Genomic DNA, 23056 nt, shown 5'->3' with positions numbered 1-23056 from the left:
ACGGAGTAATTTTAGTTCGTTTTAATGTTGCTCCTTAGTGTCCTTACTTTCAGTAGAAGAAAACTGTTGTTTTATTTAATCTTTTAAAAGATCCACAAATGCTTGTTTCTGTTTTCAAGGTCATGATAAAAAAGAAACGTTTAGTTCAGCGGTCGGGGAACCGGGGTAAATTACCCCAAATGGGGTAAAAATGAAATTCTGGGGGATAAAAATGAAACTTGTGAGTAAAAAGTATATATGCTTAATTTTCTACTTTATAAACCTGTTAGTATTTTTTTTCACCTTAAACACTTTAGCGACATATTCAGGCCACGCCATCTCACTGTCCACCACTAGAGTGTTCTCGAGTTAAATCTTTGCGCAGTAAAGAAGCTGTACCCGGCTACCTGCTCAGTCCTTGCCATGCCGCCAAGATTCAAATAAACTGCCTCTGAGTCACAGAGGCAGTTTTTCTAGTAAGTTGCTGAGAAGACCACCAATTTACGATTAATCGTTAATATATCGATAAAAGTTAGCCACAGTTTGAAAATTTAATTCAAGTATTTTAATTATTATTTTCCGTCTTCCTTCAGACGGCAGCAAATAGAAAAAGAGCATACCAAGACGAATTCCTTAATCACGGTTTTACACAAATAGAAGACAATGGTGCAATGAAACCACAGTGTGTTTCATGTATGAAGATACTGACTTCAGATTCATTAAAAAAAAGTCAGCTGAAGAAACATTTAGATAATTTGAATTCACACCTGTCTTCCAAACCCCGAGAATACTTTACGATTTTTGAAATGGCTGTAAAAAGACAAAGATTGAATAGCAACTTGTTTGGTATATTTGATCAGCATTCAGCATCAAGGGCTAACTTTGAAATAGCCTGTTTGATTGCTCAAAATAAGAAACTATGCACTATTGGTGAAGATTTGGTTAAACCAGCTACTGTAAAAATGGCAGATATTATGTGTGGTCAAAAAGATGCAAAGAAACTGAATTCAGTGCCCTTGTCTGCAAAATTTTGAAAGAACGAATTTCTATATTAGCAGAAAATGTGAAGGAACAGGTTATTTTCGCATTAAAATAGGCTAGATATTTTGCTATTCAGCTTGATGAGACAACTGATTTTAGTGGCAATTCACAGCTATTGGTATATGTTCGCAACAAAGGTGCAGATAATTTTGAAGAGGAATTGTTGTTTTGTTCTCTTTTCGAGTTGCGATCTCGTAGAATTGATGTGTATAATAAAGTAAATGAATACTTCAATGCGCAAAGTTTAAAATGGAAAATCTTTGGATGGAGCTCCAGCTATGCCGGGTCATATAAATGGTTTTGCAGCTTTCGTAAAAAAAAAGTAACCCAAAGATTGAAGTCAATTACTGTATGATCCATCACCAAGCCCTTATGGTCAAATATTTAGAACCTACAGTGGAAGACGTCATGCATGATGTCAAAAGATTGTAAATTTTATCAAGGGACATGCAATAAACACGCAGCTATTTCGTGAATTATGTCAGGGCGGTGAAGCTGAATATACGGACCTACTTTATTGTACAGAAGTAAGGTGGCTCTCTCGCGAAAATGTGCTAAATCGAGTATGGACTCTCAAAACTAAAGTCGAAATTTGTATGGTTTATCAGAAAAATATTCTCGCAGATAAGTTTAAAAAATCTGCCTGGATTGCATAACTCGCATATTTAGCGGACATTTTTCAGGGTATAAGTATATTAAACAAAGAATTGCAAGGAAAGAATATTAATATCATTTCAGCGAGAGAAATAGTGTCAGCGTTTGGATTAAAGCTGCAATATTGGAGACAGAAAGTAGAACAGAACAAGATAGCTTCTTTTTCAAGGTTAGCTTTGTTTTTGGAAGATTGCACAAATATCACTTTTGCTGAGATCAAGGATACAATTGTAAGGTATCTTATCGAAATAAGAAAACGGTTTCCAGATTACTCTCCAGATCTTGATACACGTACTATCAGTTGGATTGTAGATCATTTTAAATGTTAAATTGCTGAAATGATTGGCAGAAGAACCTTCAGATTTGGCAGAAGAAAATCTTTAAGTTCGATCTGATACTAAAGCACGTATTCAATATGGGAGTAAACCAAACCTGTCGTCTTTTTGGATGTCAAAAGCTGCAAAGACTTTCAAAATTGCACATAAAGAGGCGGTTAAGAAATTGCTGCCATTTGGAACAACATATTTGTGCGAACTAGGCTTTTCCACTCTAATGAACATAAAAATGAAGAACAGAAATCGATTAAATGCCGAAAAGTGTATTCAAATCGCTCTTACATCAAAAAGTGCCATTTTTGAAGCAATTGTATCGAACAAGAAACAACATCATTTCTCCAAAACTTGAAGGAAGAATGTTTACAATTATTATTTTTTTTCGATTTCTTCAATTCAAATTTTTGTGTGTATCACCAGTGTTATTATCATAATTTGTTACAGTAATCGAAAATGTCAACCCTCAATTGTACCCTAAAAGGTTTCATTTTGTTATATATATTACTTATATTACTATTATTACCGTTATGTAGTACTAGGTATTACATTGATAAATTGAATAAATGACGCTTTAATTTAATTTTTAGTTATTGTTTTCTTTTCAAAATTATCATGAGGGGCTATAATATGAAAGATGCTAAAAAGAGGCGATTTCTTTTTTTTTTTTTTGCTTTTAGCCATGGGGTAAGATCAACTTACACAAAAATATTTTGGGGTAATGATTAAAAAAGTTTCCCGACCACTGATTTAGTTAATCATAATTAGATGCCATATAAATAATACTAAGCATAGGGCACAAAAATATATAAAAGGTGACTTATAGTAATAAAGTAAGTGATATATTTTAAATATTAAAGCTCAAAAAAAGAAAATGGGAACAGAAAAGAAAAGTTCTACCTGACAGAACGCATTTTAGTACGATTTATACTAGCTATTCTCTCGTCTAACTCTTCTCGTAATTCACTTTTATTTTCTTCTGTTTCAGCTTCATGTACGGTCATTTCCTTCGATACAAATTCTTCTTCCTCCTTTTCCTTTTTCTCCATATTCTGTTGCATTCTCTCAAGTAGAAGCCTTTGAAAACTGACTTTCCCTGCTCCATTGTATGATGGTACCTCTTTGTCAAACAGAAATTTACACACTTCAACGTACTCGGCGGTAAATCTTGGCTCATTGATCACCTACAAAAGACCCGATTATTTCCTTAAATTTTCATATTTAACGAGAAGATGTAAAATGTAACTTAATAATTAATTTAATATATATAATAATAAATTTCTTGATTCTTAAAGAGACTTTGCTAGTATTTTCAATGCCCAGAGACAGAGTCAGTTTTTGTTCCCCCCTCCCTCCAAATCAATGCTTCAACACAAGTAGATCATATTATTGGCAAAAAAAATATGTTTCACACCCTGTAGGACGCTGTGCCTGGGGACAGCTGTCCCCGTTCCCCCTCCCCAAGATACGCTACTGAGTACTAATTCATAATAAATTTCTTCCGACAGAGAAGCGGATATTTGACTCCAAAGCTAGAGTATTTGCATCCCCTCTGGTCAAAATCCATTATTCTCGGCTAGAAACATTGCCCCTCCACGAACATATAAATGAACACACTTTTAAAACAACGAGTAACCTCCTAAAGTATTTTTACTTTATTGTTAATACTATTATTAAAGTATTTTTAAAGTATATTAGGCTTAAATCAGTAAACTATTAGGAAAAATATTAACAAAGATAACACAAGGATCCTATAGCAGGTTAAATTACAATCATATAGACATGACTCTGGTAGATGATAGTATGTAAAGTATAATTTTTGTTAAACTTTGGGTTACACCCCTAGCACTGGGGACAGAGAAAGAAGGCTTGGTTTTCTTATGCTTTGAAGCACCAAGAGCCTTAAGTGCCCAAAGCACCACAGTGCCAATTTCTAAAACCGACGAAACTATATTTCGGAGATATTATTGAATGCGTCTCCTGAGCTTTGTTGTTAGAACTTAGGTAGGGTACAAACTTTATTATAATAACCCCTGAATCTATCATGAGGTAAACAGTTTAGGATTTAGATTTTGTAAGAGTGGGGAGTAATCTATACAAGCTTTGTTATGGTCTGAAACACCTATTTTTAAGCAATCTTCAACATTTTAAGAAGGAATCTGAAAGCGTTCTAACCTAAAATGCCTCATGAACGTTCACTTGATACTCTAGGCCAGTGGTTCTGAAACTTATTTAGACACTCTTCCCCTTTTTATTCACAAAACATTTTAGGTACCCCTTCTCAATTACCGACAGGCCTACTAAGTAATTTATAGCTAAAATATAAACAAAATTGCCAGTCCTAGAGTTAAAGGGTTGTTTTGTTTTTTTGCTGGCCAGCCATGTACCACCTAAAACATTTTGCGTACCCCCAAGGGGTACGCATACCAAAGTTTGAGAACCGGTACTCTAGGCGATTTCGTCTTAACGTAACCAGAGCAATTTGTATCCATGCGGGCGTGTCTTTGTCATCTCAATAAAGACGGGAACAACAAAAGACAACTCCAAGAATATGATTACACGTACTTGAGAAACCTAGTGAATGACCCTAGATTAAAGGTTTTAATTTGTACTTAGCGGTACGTAAGGCAATCTAACTAGGCCTATTATGAAAACACTCAAGATATGGGAGAGAGTGCGGTGAGGGAGGGAAGAAGAGAGAATTATAATGAGGGTGGCCCAAACATTACAATTTAAGGCTTATATATACATCATTCAAATGCCACTGCTACCCACTTACACATTTAATCAGAACATCTACCGCATCTTTGGCTTGAGATCCAGAAGATTTCCAAGTAGCACCTGAGCTGTAGATAGCACAAGCTGTCGTCTTACTGTCCTGAAATGGATTAAATGAATATTTAGATATGTAGCATTGCGTGTCCCCTGGCGAGGAAGAAAGACATTCAAGAAGAAACAAAGACTTCTATATCATTATTATTTACTATGAGAGGAATAAATATTAGCATCATATTGCTTAATTGTAGTTAAAAAATTCAGCCCTGTGTAGGAACGTGAGCCATTATAGTTTCTGTTTCACTCACTCTATAAATAATCGAAAAATAAATGTAGCAAATTTTTGTTATTAAGGTACCAAGAGTATCGAAATAAAAAAAAATTGTACCCACTGGCTCCATCTTAGGTATATTCTTATCTGAAAAACCGGATTTGGCGTCGCCATATAATACATTAGACATTAACAATTATTTTTTCCAACTCGAAGCCTAAATGAAGGCACAATAGACACTTCAAAATACACGGAAAAAACCGTAATGACAATGATAAATTATAAACAATCAAAACCAAATGAGTTCATGTTCGAAGTGTAAACGAGGTGGACACTTAGCCAAGGGATTTTTCTCTGGTTTTATTTTAGCATAGTAAAATTATTTATTCATAAGGAAAATTTTTTTATAGTTGTTTAACCAGGTGATTAATATGCCAGATATTTATTTGTATGTTTGAAGGCGAGTTATAAGGTTTATAACCAGGGGCGTAATTTACTATGGGAAGGGGGCAACTACCCCCTCCAGAACCCATTTCCCCCCCCCTATCAGCTGAAATTTATTTTCTACAAAAAAATATTTTCAAAACTAAGATAAGCCTGCATAATTCAAGCATCCAGAAAAAAACAGGTCAGTTTTCTTTAGTATATCTTTGCCTTTATGGTACTATATGCCCCATTTTTCACTGTCATTTTCACTTGATTTGAGAAAATTGACTCCAATCCCCCCCCCCATGATTTCGAAAAAATTAAGTCTCTGCTTATAACATGAAATCTTTGTATTTTTCCTATTTGATCAGGAGTATATGCTGTCTAGAAGTATCTATAGACGGAATTATAGCCTACCCTATTTTGATTTTATGTGATCTGAGTGGGTTAGAATCGTCCCACTCGTACCACATCATTATGTAGGAGCGGAGCGGCTACTTGGCTGCTAGATTTCCGAGCTACTGATTCTGATTCTTTTTTTTCCAGGAAATTAATAGCATAAAAATCAAATACAAATTAAGGACGAGAATCTATAATAGTTTGCTGTCAGAACTGAATCAGAACTAATCAACAATATTGAACTAAAAAATTTTGAGCTAAAGAATAATATTAATCAGAACTAAAGAATAATATTAACCGTAAAATCAGCAAAAATAAAGACCTATAATAATTAAAACCCAAAATGACTAGAAATTGATATCAAGAAATAAATGAAGCACAGCATGAACAGAAATTAAAATAAATGATTATATCAAACGCGAAGATAGCAATAACTTTTCAACGACGAAGCCAGAAGAAGATTTGGGGGTAACCCACTTCTCTCTCATGTTTTCAAAATGAGGCGTCTGAGGTGGTTTGGCAACCCGAGGCAAGATCAGAAGGGCATATAAGCAACAAATGCATCAAACTCCTTCCACTACCAGCTTGAAAGAAGAAAGCAGGAGAACAGAGGAAAACGGGGACCACGATTGTCATATCTCACATTGAACTTATTGGTGGCTTCTGAAAATTTGGGTGAGGGGTCAGAATTGGCTTAACATCATGGAGCCTCCCACCTTCGACCGAAATATCTGTAAAGAATTACGTCGTCTACTTGGTGACACGTTGAGCCTTGATTCGGCTTGAACGTGCAACAAATACAAAAGAGTGAATACCGTCCCCTCTTCTTATGATATTGCAAATACACCTTTTGTAGATGTCCACAAATTGTCTTTTGATTTAGCTGAATATAACCCTCAGAATTCTTCAAATTTTCACCTCAAAACCCTTAACCTTTTTAGACACATTCAGGATCAAATATCCCTCCCTCCGCCCTTTCCCAATTATAAATTGTGCAGTTAAAATATATCAATTGTATAATTTATACTCCTTGACCCAGGGCTTATCATGGCATCCCCATAGGCATAATTGTTAGAGCTATTGACTACTTTGAACAAAAAAGGGATTTAATATTATTTTACAACTAAAAATATTTAGTTGTAAAGGAGCGGTAAATCGATTTAAATGTAAATAGAAATGGAAAGTACCTATAAATTATTTACTTATAGGGGCTCACAGTCCAAAAACCTCTGGTAGGGTAGGAATAAAAAATGCCTCCTCCCCCTTAATAGATTGTACATTTTGACAACCTGGATACATCCAGCGCCTGTTGATTCGCATCATTTCTTCACCATGGACAAATTGTAGTACTTTAAGGGGCTGTAGCCCCAAGACTCTTAGGCAGATTATGTAGAAAATATGTAGTCAATCCCCAATAAAATTTCCAATCTGGAAAACCATTCTCCTCAGCAGATAGGTTATTTTGACGCACTGTGCCTTACAAATTATCAAGTGAATTCACAAAGGACATATTCTAAGTTCCAAGGAGGCACTTCATCGTCTGGCTACCTCAGAATTTTCACTCGATGGAATTTTGCAACCTTGCAATTTTATCCATTTTTGGGCTGTATTCACTTTTTATTGAGCAAGATATGAAGCAAATAAAGGTTAATTGTTTTATATTTAAAATGATTTATTTTACAAAATAAGTTTTCGCAATTTGGTTGTTACCCACTTGCTGTGTTAAATAGGTACCTTGGGGGTCATTTTGGTTAAACCACAACTTTATTATATAAAATTTATAATTTTATAAACATATAATCATCCCCAAATAAAATTTCCATAAATCCATAATTTAACAAGCATAGGTCAGTCAGGATCCAAGTAGATGGTACGTACCAACGCAGTGTGCGAGACACCAGTCAAACGGACAGGTGTGGAAATTTGAAGGACCGGGGAATTTTAAGGTTCCGTCCCCTGTAAAACGTTCTGATGTGTTGAATTTCTTATATGTTCAATCCGATTGGCATCCACGTTCGTTTCCTGGGTGAGGGTCATGACACACTTCTGTGACGAGTGCATTACAGGGGTTCTTCAAATTTCCCCACTTGTCTCACACTTTACATTGGTCAGACAATCTACTTCATCAGCTTACAAAAACTCTCATCTAAATCATATTTAACTTTGAAACTACAGTAGATGGTTAGAACGAGCCCAGAACCCTTACCAGACGGGTAGAAATCATTCACGGTAAACTCATTTTCCAAAACATCAACCATAAGCGCCAACCTTCCCACACAGCAGGTCCCTCTGAAGAAAACTAACAACATTGAAGAACATTGGTGACGCTGCTGAGCATGAACTTTAATTCAAAGTAAGTCAACATTATTCTGGATTATAGAAACTAAGCTTATTTCAAAAAATGGAAAAGCCGTTAGACAATATAATTTATGGCCTGTTACAATTTCAACTACTTTCGGCAAGATTTCTGAACTAGTTGGTATAGATGAATTTGAAAATAAGATCTACGGTCCAATACCATTAATCTGGCTTCAATCGAAGATGCAAGTGTCCTGATAAACTACTTGCCGTTTTCAATTTACTTTTTCTGTCCTCGAAGGAGTATTCTATTCCCGCCAGAATCACATTCGACCTTAAACTTACTGCAAATAGTTGGAAGGATCCCATACCCTAACCAGATGGGTGGACATCATTCGCGGTAAACTCACTTCCAAAAATAATGACAACAATTGCCGACCCTCACCCAAAGCAGGCCACTCCCGAGAAGTCTAACAGCCCTTATGTTGTCCCTCTACATCAGCGACGCTCCTGAGCAGGAGCCTTAATGAAAAGTTTGTCGAGGTAATTCTGTATTGTATATTTCAATTCCAAAGAAGGGTGGACTTCCAGATGGGTGGACATCATTTGCGGCGGCCCTCTACATCGGTGGCGCTCCTGAGCAGGAGGTTTAATGAAAATTTTGTTGAGGTCATTCTGTATTGTATATTTCAATTCCAAAGAAGGGAAAAACCACTAGTGAGTGGGTTTTCCCTTCCCGATGGATGGACATCATTTGCGACGGCCCTCTACATCGGCAGCGCTCCTGAGCAGGAGCTTTAATGGAAAGTTTGTCGAGGTCATTCTGTATTGTATATTTCAATTCTAAAGAACGGAAAAACCCCTAGTGAGTGGTTTTTCCCTTCCAGATGGGTGGACATCGTTCGCGGCGGCACTACTGAGCAGGAGGTTTAATGAAAAGTTTGTCGAGGTCATTCTGTACTGTAAATTTCAATTCCAAAGAAGGGAAATACCACTAGTGAGTGGTTTTTCCCTTCCAGATGGGTGGAAATTATTCGCAGCGGCTCTCTACATCGGCGGTGCTCCTGAGCAGGAGCTTTAATGAAAAGTTTGTCGAGGTCATTCTGTATTGTATATTTTAATTCCAAAGAAGGAAAAAACCACTAGTGAGTGGTTTTTTCCTTCCATATGGGTGGACATAATTCGCGGCGGCCCTCTACATCGGCGGCGCTCCTGAGTAGGAGCTTAAATGAAAAGTTTGTCGATGTCATTCTGTATTGTATATTTCAATTCCAAGGAAGTAAAAAAACCACTAGTGAGTGGGTTTTCCCTTCCAGATGGGTGGACATCATTCGCGGCGGCCCTCTACATCAGCGGCGCTCCTGAGCAGGAGGCTTAATGAAAAGTTTGTCAAGGTCTTTCTGTATTGTATATTTCAATTCCAAAGAAGGGAAAAACCACTAGTGAGTGTATTTTCCCTTCCAGATGGGTGGACATCATTAGCGGCAGCCCTGTACATTGGCGGCGCTCCTGAGCAGGAGCTTTAATAAAAAGTTCGTTGAGGTCATTCTGTATTGTATATCCCAATTCCAAAGAAAGTAAAAACCACTAGTGAGTAAACTTCATGGCAGACTGTTACAATTTCAACTACTCTAGGCTAGGTGGTTGACTTAGTTGGTATAGATGAGTGAAAATAATGATAGGGTCCGATTCAATAGTTTGACTTCTATTGCAGATGCAAGTTGTTCTGAGAAACTTACTCAACTTAATCAATGGAGCTGAAGCTTCTGGTTTTTCTCTATGTCCAAAAGGATTTTATATCAAGTTTGACAATCAAGCTTTTGACTCCCTTATTCATAGGGTAAAGTTACTATTGCTACTAAAAACGGTGTAAATTATGGCAGGATTAAAGTCTTCCGTGACGTTTACTATTATGACGAGAAGGTGAATGTCACGGAAGGCCTTAGCAACGCAACAATTTAAACCAATTTAATTAGCAATAATAAACATCGCCCAGTGAACAAGTGAGTATGTTTTGTGCCTTTGGTTTTGTGTTTTCAATAAAGCGCTAGTTTTTAGAATTCTACCGATATTGAAAAATATCATAAGCCATTTTATTTAAGCTAGTTTTGTAGATACACAATACATAATCTGCGAACAAAAAAATTAATTGTTTTAAGTCCCACTTTTTTCTCTTTCCTCTCGTAAGTTAAACTTCGAACCGATACTATTCAAACACTCACAAGGCAACTTAACAGACGTAGACACAAGGAAAGTTTCCAGGTCAGGCACAAATAGAAACGGATAGCCTTGTAATGTAAAATGACAAGTTTTGTCAAGTAAAGCTTGCTTCTAGTCGAAGAAAGCAGATTTGGACCTTTCGTCATTAAAATTCCAGTCAATGTTCCATATACTCAAACTATAATGAAAATAAAACCAAGCTAATACGCTAGATACCGAAACTCTAGCTCAAAATATCATCTACATAAAAAACCGACGAGCATTAAGACCAGCGAAAATGAGGGATGAGGGAGTAGCAAATTACAGAATAACTGCCCCAATACTGAAGAATGAAGGATAAACAGCATTTTGAAAGATGCCTTTCTCAACTCCAATAAAAATATCTGGCAATGTTGCATAGGCAGAAGAACAGTAGCACAGGTAGAAGCCGTAGGCCTTAGATGAAGATGAACTAAGTACAAGCAAAACTTTAAGACACGCCCACATAGTTAAAAAGGCCGTGAGTTTATGAAGAGATGACCTTGTTTAGCTTTATGGAAGAGCATGGTGAAATGAAAATCAAAAGTAGGACGCTTTAAGCGTATCGTGACCTCCTAGCAAGAAAGTTTCATTTTGAAGCATAAAACTATGTATTTGGAATAACAGGGATAACGTGGGCACAATCAAAACGCTATTTGAAACAGAACTGCTATAGCGAAACTTAGACTTCTTTTAGAGGCTCGATGAAAAAAAGTTTAAAACCTCCTAAAAATTAAATAGCTGAATCGGGAGTGAGATGTCAAATCGTAAACAAAGAGGTTATAACTCGGTGCACAACAATCAACTGCAAAAAGAGCAGTAAGGTTAACTAGCAGTAGAATACCATGAAAGAGTGAAAGGCAGCAACCCTGTCAATACCAGAAGAAATTATTACGTTTCAGGAAGAGAATTCCTCTCAGTAAATAATGAAGCGAAACAACAAATTGTCTGGAGGTTTGGAAAGAAAGAAATCAAGCTTTTCTTCAAATTCATATTAAATGGTGGCAGTTAAAGGAGAGAGTCTGAGTGAAATAAATAGATTTCTCCAAACTTCTCTCTGATAAGAAGTTGCTTCGACCTACTGATAAGTGGCTTCGACAACGTGAAGTAACTAGAGAGATATTTCTTTTGCAACTTTCCTTTTTTTTCGAGAGACGAATATTAGAAACCCAGGCAAAAGGAGGAGCGTCACACCGAAGCTATAAATTGTGCCAAGGTATGGAATTTCTGGGCACAATTAAAACACTATTTGAAACTGAATTGGTATAGTGAAACTTAGACTTTTTGGAGGGTCGATGCAAACTAGTTTAAAACGCTCCTAAAAAGAAAATAGCTGAAGCTATAAGACGAGTTTCCCCCTTATTTGCAATTGGAGTGAGATGTCAAATCGTAAACAAAGAGGTTACAACTTGTTAGAGAGCAATTAACTGCATACAAAGAGCAGTGTGGTTAACTAGCAGCTAAACACCATGTAAGAGTGAAAGGCACCCACCCTGTCAAAACCAGAAGAAATTCTTACGCTTTTTTTATTCCGAGAGACGAATACCAGAAACCCAGGCAGAATGAGGAGTGTCACGCCGAATCCATAAATTGTGCTGAGGTACAGAATTTATGCAAATTTCAACATCACTAGAGGAACTTGATCAATGTCTTGACACCCTAACGAATACTTCCAGGAGGTTTTTTTCTTTTCTTTTTTTTACACACTGCAGGGTACGGCAAACATGAGCAAGATAGAGAACGAGCTGACTATGAGCTAATAAAGCAAAAACATAAAATAACTAAAATCAAAATACCCACTAGACTTACTTCTAATTTCGCAAGCTCATCTAAGACTGATGCTGCCAATTGCCCCCTTGTAGTTTTTCCTTCAATCAATAAGTGTTCTATATCTGAAACAGCACGCAAAGCCGAGAAATCATCCCCAAACACAGGTACTATTATTTTTGCCAAATTTTCAAATAGCTGAGTAGCATCTGATGGGGTGCCTTCGAATTCTTCCAAAACTTTTCCAAAACTTTTGATGAGTATATCATAGGATACAAGTCGTTCCAAAAATAGTTCCCGCAGCAGTTTACTTAATCTAGAGATCTTTGATTGTTTATCTTCAACAGCTTTATTGATACACTTTTCAATAAACTGCAAAATCGCGTCGCCGTCAAATTTCTCCTTAAAACATTTGATAGCTTCCTAGAATGAAAGAAAGCAACGATTTTAAGTCCAGAGTTTATAGTACATATTGGGGATGACTTTCTCTTGCTAAAACAAGGGTCCTTCTAGTTTTGTCCCAATTACCTGTTAAAAAGCGATTACCAGTCAGTCTGGCATTGATAGACATCAAACACTTGTTTAAGTTATGGTACTATTGAGAAAGTATCTTAACAAATTGAGATATAAAAAAAATTAAGACCAGTATGGAAGTAGAATACAAAGTAGAAAACATTCAAGAAATACGCCCTCCTAAAAAATGACAAATTAGACTTGTAAAATGCATGAATAGATCTAGATTTTTTTTTTCTCTCCAACCCCTTGAAGGTATTAGTTTCAATAGGAGACTTAAAGAATCAATAATAAGAAAATAATTGAAAACATTTATGATCTAAGGATCTCATCAGTAACTTACTTGGGGAGAATTTTTTTTGGCTAAGGAAGTAGGAATTGACATTTACATAATATCATTGTGAGGTGCAAACATGAGGAAACCATGTAGTTTAATGAGTTTTGTAATAATTTAATATAAAAAAAATCCCGTAAACCCCCACTCACCCCCAATTTAGTTTTTTGAAGATATACAGTCACAGAGATCAATTGTGTACGCGTATGTTCGTTGTATTTTAACATAATCAGTTATGTTAAAAATAACTGATTATAAAATTCAGCAGTGTAGCTTCTTGTATTCAACATATTTCATAGAAATCTATCAAAATCGCATCACTTTTATTTCCTTTTTGCTCGCAATATTTGCGCTAGGCTACTTCATCATATATTTTTTGGTATGTGATAATCACTGTTCAAAAAGTCTTCTGTAATTTAATGGACGTTTTGAAGAGTCCATCAATATAAGCTTTGGAAAAATTAGAGCTTATAACTTATTCGATTGGTTCACTTAAGCTATTTTGATTGAGTTCAAAAGTAACAGTAGTAGTAGTGCAAATACTGGCAAAAGTGGTAATCTTAGGAGTTTCAGCCCAATCCCCAGAGCCGTTGCTAGAATAGATAGATAGATAGATAGATAGATATTTATTGCAACAAAAGCCTTTTCGGGCCATGGCAAAATAACAAAACAAAAATAAATACAAAAAAAACACACAATAAATTACTCACAATTCATCAAAAAAGTTTCTCTATGTGCCATACCCACTCTTACAAATTTACCCAACCTTCTAAAATCATCAGAATTTCTACTTTTTAAAATTTTGTCAAGCCAATCCACCCCTCCAAAATCTGTTGAAAACACTTCCCTCCTCAAATTTCTTAACTCCTTCAGCCCAATCCCCAGAGCCGTTGCTAGAATATATTTTCCTTCACATTGAACTTTGGCTTTCCGTTCTCCCCTTCACACTGAACTCCGTAAGCCTTCCGTAAGGCTCATAATCCTCCGTAAGACCTTACATTAACGTATCCGTAAGTCAAAACGCAATGCTAGAGCTCTGACGGAAGAAGTTCAAAATATTTCAACTTCTTACGTTTACGTTTAAGCAAAATGGAACTTGGTGAAAAAATATTTGAGTGTGTAGAAGCTAGAAAATGCTATATAGCTCAAAGGACTCTGTTTTCAAGGACAAGCAATTTAGACTAAATTCTTTGGAAAGGCTAAGCCAAGTTTTTCACCAGCAGGAAAGAAAGTAGTAAGTATAGACTGTCTTTATTTTTAGGCCTTGGCTAGGATAGGCTATACTTTGATAAATATTGCTAGTTTTTTTTTCCAATTCTATTTGGGTTTAAGGTTAAAATAAAACCTGCTCTGGTACAGTTAATCATTTAAAATGATATTTAGGAGATTAGTTTTGTAACTTAACTCAGGATTTAAAATGTTCTTTATGAGGTTGAAGTAAGAATAAATTTAGATTAGGATCTAACCTACTTTGGTACATTTAAATAGTATGTTTGATCTAGTTTCACAACATCCTCTCAAATAAAAAGATTTAGGATCATTAAGAAAAAATAAAGACTTTAAGTTAATTTCTTTGGCAGTGTAGCAGTTTTATATAGGCTATCTTAGGGATATATCCAGGACTGTTAGGGAAGATAAGGTGCACTGTCAGAAACACATGTGACACAGGAAAAGAGCATAAAATAAGGAATCTAATGTTATTTATTTAAGTTTATTAAGCCATTTTCTCCTACAAAGTTGCTGATCTGTAATGCTACCTTGCATTGTACTGCCATTCCCCATGATTGGATTCAATATGGGCTATTTAAGGCTATTTGTTTTTTCTCAAAATAATAAAATTGTACAATATTACCTAAGTTTTGATTGGAAATAAGTACAAAAATATTACAAGCATAGATGATCTGCAAAGTTTTGTCTATAGCATAGGCAATAGGCTATATATTTTAAATTATTTTTTTACAACACAATTTATTTACATTTCCAACATGTGAAAATAATATTTATTGAATTCAAAACAAACAGCATATTCGTAGTAGGCTACAGTAATTTTTCTGTGGCATTGAAATATATTTAGATGGATTTGTTGAGACAGAAGGATCTACCAACTACCAAAAATTAGTAAGAATTTAAATGATTGAAAATACCCTTTAGTACAAATATTTGAACGACATAGATAGAATTAATTTTTGGTCATTATATCTATGTAATGTGTGATCTTTAAGAACTTTGTCTGAAAGGAAGGAAAATGTCGTAGAAAAATATGAACTTTGAAAAGAAGGAAAAAAAGAGAATAGTAAATACAATGTCATCATTTCCACAGACACCTGTGTGTGGATATTGTCTTGAAGCAAAATTTGAATTTGACTAAGTTTAGTTGGACCCAAAGCAACCTTAAAATTTGATACAAACACAACAAATTGTATTGTATTTTAAAGCTTCCAATCAGGACACTGAATATGCATGGTTTTTTGGCCCATGACCAGCAGGTTTTATGTGACACTCAACTTTGATAAACAGATGGAAAAACAGTACAGTCTATTGAATATTTATGCACTGAAGTATTGTAGTAGCAAAGAAATGATATTAATTTAGTTAGTAACCTAAACAAATGTTTTATAATTGGGTGTAGACAAAGTACTTGTTTCAATAAATTTGATTTAAGGCACAGTAAGTTTTCCTTCTATTCTAAGTTATCCTTGACTTTCTATGGTCCAAAAAATTCTTTTTTGTTGCTCCATAGAATTAATCAGCTATGGAGTTCTTGCTATTGAGGACAGAAATTAACTAAATTCCTCAATATTTTTTACAAATAATCTGCAATAAAAATTGGGCTATAAAATAAGCATGTGTAAAGTTTAAAAATTTAAAAATTTAGTAATTATTGTGGTTTTTTCTAGTTAATGAGCTAATGAAAAGATGGAGGAGCTTGAAAACCTGCGAGACCTCTATGTCCACCTAAAGAAAAAAGGGAGATCTACAAGTGGATCTGGTGCTAGTGTAAGCTTAAAGCCAGAAGACCAAAAGCTTGTACAAAGAATGAACTTACTTTCTGAACATATAATTGAAAGGAACAGTTAGACAACAGGGAACACTGTTCAAGATGAGAATATATCAGTGAAAATTTATTCAGAGTGTGCAGAGGGTGTTTCTAGTGAGAATCCCTGTAACTATACAACAAGTATTTTCGCCAAATCTCCTGATTAATATGTTTCACATGCTGCAGTTAGCAGCCAACAACATAACTATGTTGAGGTGAATGATGGTGATTTTATTACCCCTAATGAAGAAATTATCATTAACAATCAAACAGATATCCCAAGTTCCCAAGCTTCTAGTAGGCAACAAATATATGCATCAACAAGCCAAAATCAAACTCATAACAGAGCAAAGACTGGGTCTAGAGATCAAACAGACCTGAAGGAACAGCAAGCGATTGACAAAAAAAAGATAGTGATGACCAGCATGATTTGGAGCGGTACTTTCTACAATCACTGTTATTTCATCTGAATAAAGTACCAGGTGACTCAAAGTTAGAGTGGCAGATCGATATCATGAAGGCAATTAAAAAATTAATCATCCAGTGTGTTTTTGGTCTTATAGACGAACTTAATAAAGATTTTTCTTTTTTCTCTTTAAGGTAAGCATTAAATTATAAGAAAAAAATGGCTAGTAGGTCTAAAAAATATTCCAGTAATATAAATAATTAACAATAATAACACTAACACCAGAGTAATAACATGATATGAAAAAATAGTTTTGACATTTCTATGGCTTTGTTTTGAAATGCAGTAACTGGTTTTAGATTTTCTTTGAAAATAATATAATAGCTATAATTAGGTGTCTTAATTCTATGGGATATGGTGAAAAACAAGGTAAAGAGACGCTTTTTAACATAAAGTTATTAAAAATGTGTAAAAAGACATGCCTGCCATGAAACTGAAACTAAAGAAAAAAAGTAAAGAGATTTAGAGAAATAAAGAAATTTGGAAACTGCCATGCAGTGTCCTTTCCCTTTGCCAGTGTTTACTTCCAGAAGTTTAACTTTGGACTGGGATAACCACAGGGATGACTAAAGAGCAAACTACAGCCCATAGTAACCAAAAGTTAAAAACGCGTTTAGAAAAAAAAATACCTAGTGAAAAAAAAATTCCATCTGACACTTATTCAGGAATGGTAACTATTACTTTGGTTCTTCTTAAAAGTAAAACTTAATTTCGAAAAGAAATCTATGGTGATTAAAAAAAAAAGTCTAAAACCCATCTAAAATGCCATCAGATCAAAATGAAAAGTGGACCGTTGGAATCAGTATGGTCAAAAACCTAGAATAGGGAAATTACAGCCCCCTTCCTTGCACAACAAGGAAAACCATGGTTTGCATGGGTAGCACTGAAAATTGGCGTTGCAGTGTGAAGGCAAGATTTTCGGTCTGAAGGAACATAAACGTAAGACCCGTAACATGAAACGTAACAACCTTAAGACTAAACGTAACGTAAAGTCTTACGTTTTCAATGTGAAGGGACCTTATTGCTAATGCACCCCTTTGATAGCCAAATATAATAATGTGTTTTAATTCAGCTCAACACCGCCCTCACCATGACCTGAAAGTATGACTAATGCATTTAGAATTAGCTATAATAGTAGCCATAGTAGCAGAAGTAATAGTAGTTGCATTAGGAGTAGTACAAGTGATAGCAATAGCAGTATTCGTAGTTAGCAGTAATAGTCTTCACATTGTACTTTTTTATCTAGTTCAACATCCCCTCATCATGCCCTGATAGTATAAACTTAATACTTTAAGCTGTTTCTAAGATATTATTGATACGTCGTTTTGATAGACTGCATGCACATGCCTGCATTTGTTCTGATAGCCTGCTCGTGTTTTGATTTAGTCCAACATCCCCCTCGACAGTCCCTAGAATTTCGACATTAATAGCATTAGCCTTAGTATTAGTAGCACTAACACAAGCTGTAGTGCTACTACTACTACTAGCATTTGTACTACTACTAATAGTAGCAATAATGTGGACATGTTGTATTTTTGTTAGTTCAACTTACCTCTCAACATGCCCTGAAGGTTTCAACCTAATACTCTAGGCTGTGTAAGAGATACTGCCGATACAGCCTTTTGACAGCTGGCTTACATAAGAACGTTTCAATTTAATCCAACTTACCCCTACACAATTCTTGAAAATTTCCACTTAATAACCTTAGCCTTAGTAGAAGAATTAGTAGTAACCGTAGAAGTAGTAGTAGTATACATATATCACCTTATTGCTGGTTCAACATCCCCCTCAACATGGACTGAAAGTTTCAACTCAATACTCTAAGCTGCCCCCAGTATATAGCTGTAACGCCTTTTTCATAACCTGCACCATTTTATGTGGTTTAATTTGGTTTGATATTGTCTTCTATATTCCGTGAAATGTTCACCATAATACCCTTAGCTTCAGTGGTACTAGGAGTAGTCGTCATGGTTGTAGTAGTAGTAGTAGTAGTAGTAAAAACATTAGTAGTAGTATATACAGTAGTAGTAGTATATACAGTAGTAGTAGTAGTAGAAGCAATAGTAGTAGTAGAGGCAGTTGTAGCAGTAGCAGTAGTAATAATAGTTGTGGTAGTAGTAGTAGTAGTAGAGGCGGTTGTAGTAGTAGATGTAGTAGCACTACTGACATTCGTAATAGTAGCAGTATTATGCACATAATACCATTTGGTTAGTCCAACATCCCACTTCACATGCGTTGAAAGTTTTAATTTAATTCGGCTTACCATCTGGAAAATCTCGGAAGTGCCTAGTGCTCCTCAGGATATCTTGACACCTCTGACTGTTCGAGTAAACGAGTGTACCGATAAACCTGAGTCGCTCATTGACCAGTGCGTAGCCTCTGTCCCCATTCCTGGTGACTGGCCCCTACTCCCTCCTGCCCAAATGAACTTGGGAACATCCCTCCCTATGAGACATCCTAAAGTTCCTCAGGATGTCTTGACAGCTCTGACCGTTCGCGTAAACGAGTGTCCCGATAAGCTTGAGTCGCTTATTGACCACTGCGTAGCCTCTGTCCCGACTCCTGGTGACTAGCCCCCACTCCCTCCTGCCCAAATGAACATGAACCGAGTTTTCATTAGGAACATCCCTCCCGATGTTACGGAATCGTGTCTCAGGCAGAAGGAATTCTTGACTAATCATTTTGGGAATGACCAGATTCAGAAAATATACTTAGTGAATAGTCACTTAGTAATAGTGAAAAATCATGGCATATTTGAAATCAGAGAATGCTGCCCGATCTCTTTCAAGTGCCCTTGCCAGTAAGCCAGATCTGAAATTAAAATATCGTAAACCGATTTCTGCCACCATAGCGTACTCCAAGAGACAACGGAGGATGACATTCGCAGGCGCAACCCAAGTGTAACTGAAGCCCGGAGATACGGTAACTCGGGCAGCGTCAAGTTGCTATTCTCTGACGCAAACTCTCGGAACAAAACCCTGAAACATGGACTTTATGTGGAATATACTCACCATAGAGAAATCGAATTCAGAGAAGTGTCGAGAAGGTGCTATGAGTGCCAATCCTTCGATTATATAGCTAAAGACTATACTCAGCAGATGAAGTACCCCCGCTGTGCCGACCCCCATGAATCAACCAAAAACAACCCGTGTAAATCCCAATCTAGGAAATGTCAACTGTGCCCTGCCGGCAGTAATTACAACCCCTGTTATAGCCTTCACTGTGCTGCCGTAAAGAAAGCTATGCTAAAGAATAAACAATGAAACAAATGACAGATCTGTCCATTTTCTTCCGTAACGTGTATGGTCATAATGCAGGAAAGCTAGATTGTATTCGTGAACTGTGTTGGATTTATAACGTCGTGTGTCTTCAAGAGCCCCTCCTTACCCGTGATAATTTCGGACTCCTGCGGCAATATCCGGTCAAATCTGTATATATTCACGAAGATAAGCATCGTTACAACAGGGGAAGGCCATCCGGTGGTACTGCAGTGATTTTTGATGATCACCTACAATGTCAATACCTTGAATCTTGTGATTTCTACACGGCAGTGGAATTCCAAGGTCCTATCGGATTTTTTCTTGTGAATTTGTACCTACCGACAAATATGAACAACATCCGATCAGAGCAGAAATTTGCCGAAGCATGTAACCGCTTAGGCAGATTAGCGCAAAGGCTTGGTAACAGACGGTATGTTATTTGTGGCGATTTTCAGGGCGACCTCATGCTACCAGGTAAACTATCCGACAATTTAAAAGCCTCTTTACCTTACTGTGTTGCAGTACATAATAAAACACAGGATTTCACATATATTCATAACTCAGGATCTACCAGCAACATGGCCATGTACTGTCAAACTTAAAAGTTGAGCGATTCAGTTCAAGTTGACTCTGATTACGTAGTGAGTGACCATCTTGGCCTAAACTTCAGGGTTCCGTTTAGCCCAACTTTGATACGAAACACTGTTGGTATGTTCTACACAAAGACTGAGTGGCGTAAGATAAACTGCAAAGTATATGTTGAAACTTGCGACAACATCATGAACAAAATCAAAGTGCCCTTCCATCTACTGATGCATGGTGCGAAAGACCCAACCGCTTTAGATATACAGTGTTCGGAAATCATCCATGCTATGAAAGTTGCAGAATCGACTGCCATGCCAATGTGTCGAATGGGAAAAGGAACTCTTCGGCTGGGTCGGGATGAGTGTCCGTCTATCAAAGTCGCAAAACGACTCGCAAAGCTATGGTATCATTTATGGCATGAATCAAATAAGCCTAGGTCAGGTATTTTACATAAATTGTATCGTTCTACAAAAAAAGACTATAGTTTGCTAGTCAAAAATCTCAAAATGAACGAAGCAGAAAGAGCATCAAGTGAGGCTTTAAATAATCCAATCTGTATATAGAATTGCTTCAGAAAACCAAAACCAAAGCCTAAGCCATCGCCTACAAATATTAGTGAAGATGAATGGTCAAAATATTATTCATCCGTTTTTGGATCTAAAGATCCGGGTCTTGAAAGTGCTAGTGAGTCCAAACTGAAAAGTAAACTAGAACCCTTGCTTCAAAAGAGATTTTTGTTTGTAGTTAAGAAAGCTGATGTTAAGGTTGCTATTAAACAGCTGAAGAGAAAGAAAGCTCTTTATATAATCTCGTCTGAACATCTGTCTAATGGTTCTACACTTCTATTAGAACATCTAACACTCCTGTATCAAATGTGCATAGATTCTGCTATGGTCCCGAAATCTTTTTGTGCGGGTGTTTTGAGTAATATCCCAAAAAAGGGTAAACAACCCAATGAATTTTCTGGTTATCATCCCATAACAGTATCTACAACCCTCAGCAAAATTTTAGAAAGAATAATTTTGCCAAAAATAGTGTCAAAATGCACTTTAGATTACCGTCAGTTTGGGTTCCGTTGAAATCGGAGCTGCGCGTTTGCTCATTGGGGTTTTGAAGCGTATTATCTCGAAAGCAGGAAGTTCGGGGAGCCCCTGTTTGTGTGTAGTGTCGATATATCGTCTGCCTTCGAATCGGTAATACAAGCCCAGGTTTTTATTAGTTTGTTAGAAAATGGTGTTAATGCTTATGTGGTAGCATGCCTTTCTTATTGGTATTGATATTCATTTATCCGGGTTAAACTGGGTCAACCATTATCTAGTCCTATAAGGCTTTTTAGAGGGCTTCGACAGGGATCAATTCTTAGTCTGGTGATGTTCAATGTTCTTACTTCGTCAGTAACAAAGCATATATATGGAGAGTTCTTCCTAGGACTTTGTGATTTTAGTTTATTATGTTACGCTGATGATGTGCTTATGATAAGTACTAGCCTTGCAAGCCTCCAGAGTAACCTCGACCAGCTGATTTGGGGGGGGGGGGATGGCTTAGGTCTAAAAGTGAATGCCCAAAAGACAGAGTTCATGGTTATTTATCCGCAGACGCTCTCGCGTAGTCTAGTATCTAGAATTAAATAATAATAATAATTTATTTTTGACCCACTATACAGAAAATGAAGTGGAGTAACACAAGAAAAGAAGAGAAAAAAAAACACAAAAATACATTTAACAACAACACAATAAATAAATATTACACTCAATGCGCTGGGGCTACCGGATAAGTGGTTGGCTAACACCCAAAGTAGCATAAATGTTCTCTTGAAGACAGCTACTTTGTCTGACAAAACAACTAACAATATCTGGAGTGCCAAAAATCCACATAATCTTTCTATTACTGTATCTGCAAGGCAGATACAACACAAACTTGCAATATCGGGAATACATAATTCCAATATCACTAATAGCCTCTGGTTGAAGCAGGATGTGAAGGCCAGCTGGGAAGAAAACCGCATGGTCACAAAAACTCGGGTAGAATTTAGCCAGCGTCTTTCTGTTATGTCTTCCCCTGGTGGGGACAATTTTCATGTACGCCAGTTTCAGCTTATCTTTAATATCACTCACTGCCCAGAAACGAAGTAACGAAAGCGATTTGCAAATATTGAACCCGAGCCATTAGAAAGACACAACACTTTTTACAGAAAATAAGCCGCAATCAAGCGGCGTTGCTGAAGATTTTGAATTAAACACTAAATATTCGCATTTATCGGTGTTGAGGCTTACTCCAATTTCCCCATACAGCCGCGATACTAGTACCACAGACTTCGTTAAAATAAACTTTGACCTGCTAACAAGCAGAAAATCATCCGCATATGCAATAAAGGAGACGTTTGACAACCCTGAAGAGTAAGAAAGCGGTATCGTATTAAGAACATTCAATAAACAAGCTTTAAAAATATGAGGTGAAAGCACACCACCCTGACGGACCCCAGATCTAACTGGGATTTTACCAAAGGCCCGGGAACCCTGCCTCAACTGAATAAATGCATTTTTGTATCAAAACCGAAGTACACAAATAACTGAACTATTCACATCCAAACGTGCCTGAGAAAACCATGCCTGAGAGTGACAAATAGTATCGAAACCTTTAGATAGGTCTAACGCGCAAAAATGAACTTCCGTTTTTAAACGATG

The 23056-nt window shown here is 36.4% G+C and overlaps 1 protein-coding gene across 1 annotated transcript in view; it reads right to left on the bottom strand.

The window, feature by feature from the left end:
* The window catches only part of LOC148956008 (uncharacterized), a 488643-nt gene that overhangs the window by 451169 nt on the left and 14418 nt on the right, over positions 1–23056 (bottom strand). The window contains exons 2-4 of the mRNA XM_089088947.1: positions 12220–12600; positions 4783–4881; positions 2904–3187 (exon numbers count right to left, since the gene is read on the bottom strand). Coding sequence (XP_088945073.1) covers positions 2904–3187; positions 4783–4881; positions 12220–12600 — 764 coding nt within the window. The remainder of the gene's footprint in view (positions 1–2903; positions 3188–4782; positions 4882–12219; positions 12601–23056) is intronic.

This window comes from Artemia sp. Qi Xiang Cuo, chromosome 1 (genome assembly GCF_049724085.1).
Source record: "Artemia sp. Qi Xiang Cuo chromosome 1, ASM4972408v1, whole genome shotgun sequence".
Lineage (NCBI taxonomy): Eukaryota > Metazoa > Arthropoda > Branchiopoda > Anostraca > Artemiidae > Artemia > Artemia sp. Qi Xiang Cuo.
The sequence above is the reverse complement of the archived record's forward strand: the minus strand, read 5'-3'. Positions and strand labels throughout refer to the sequence as shown.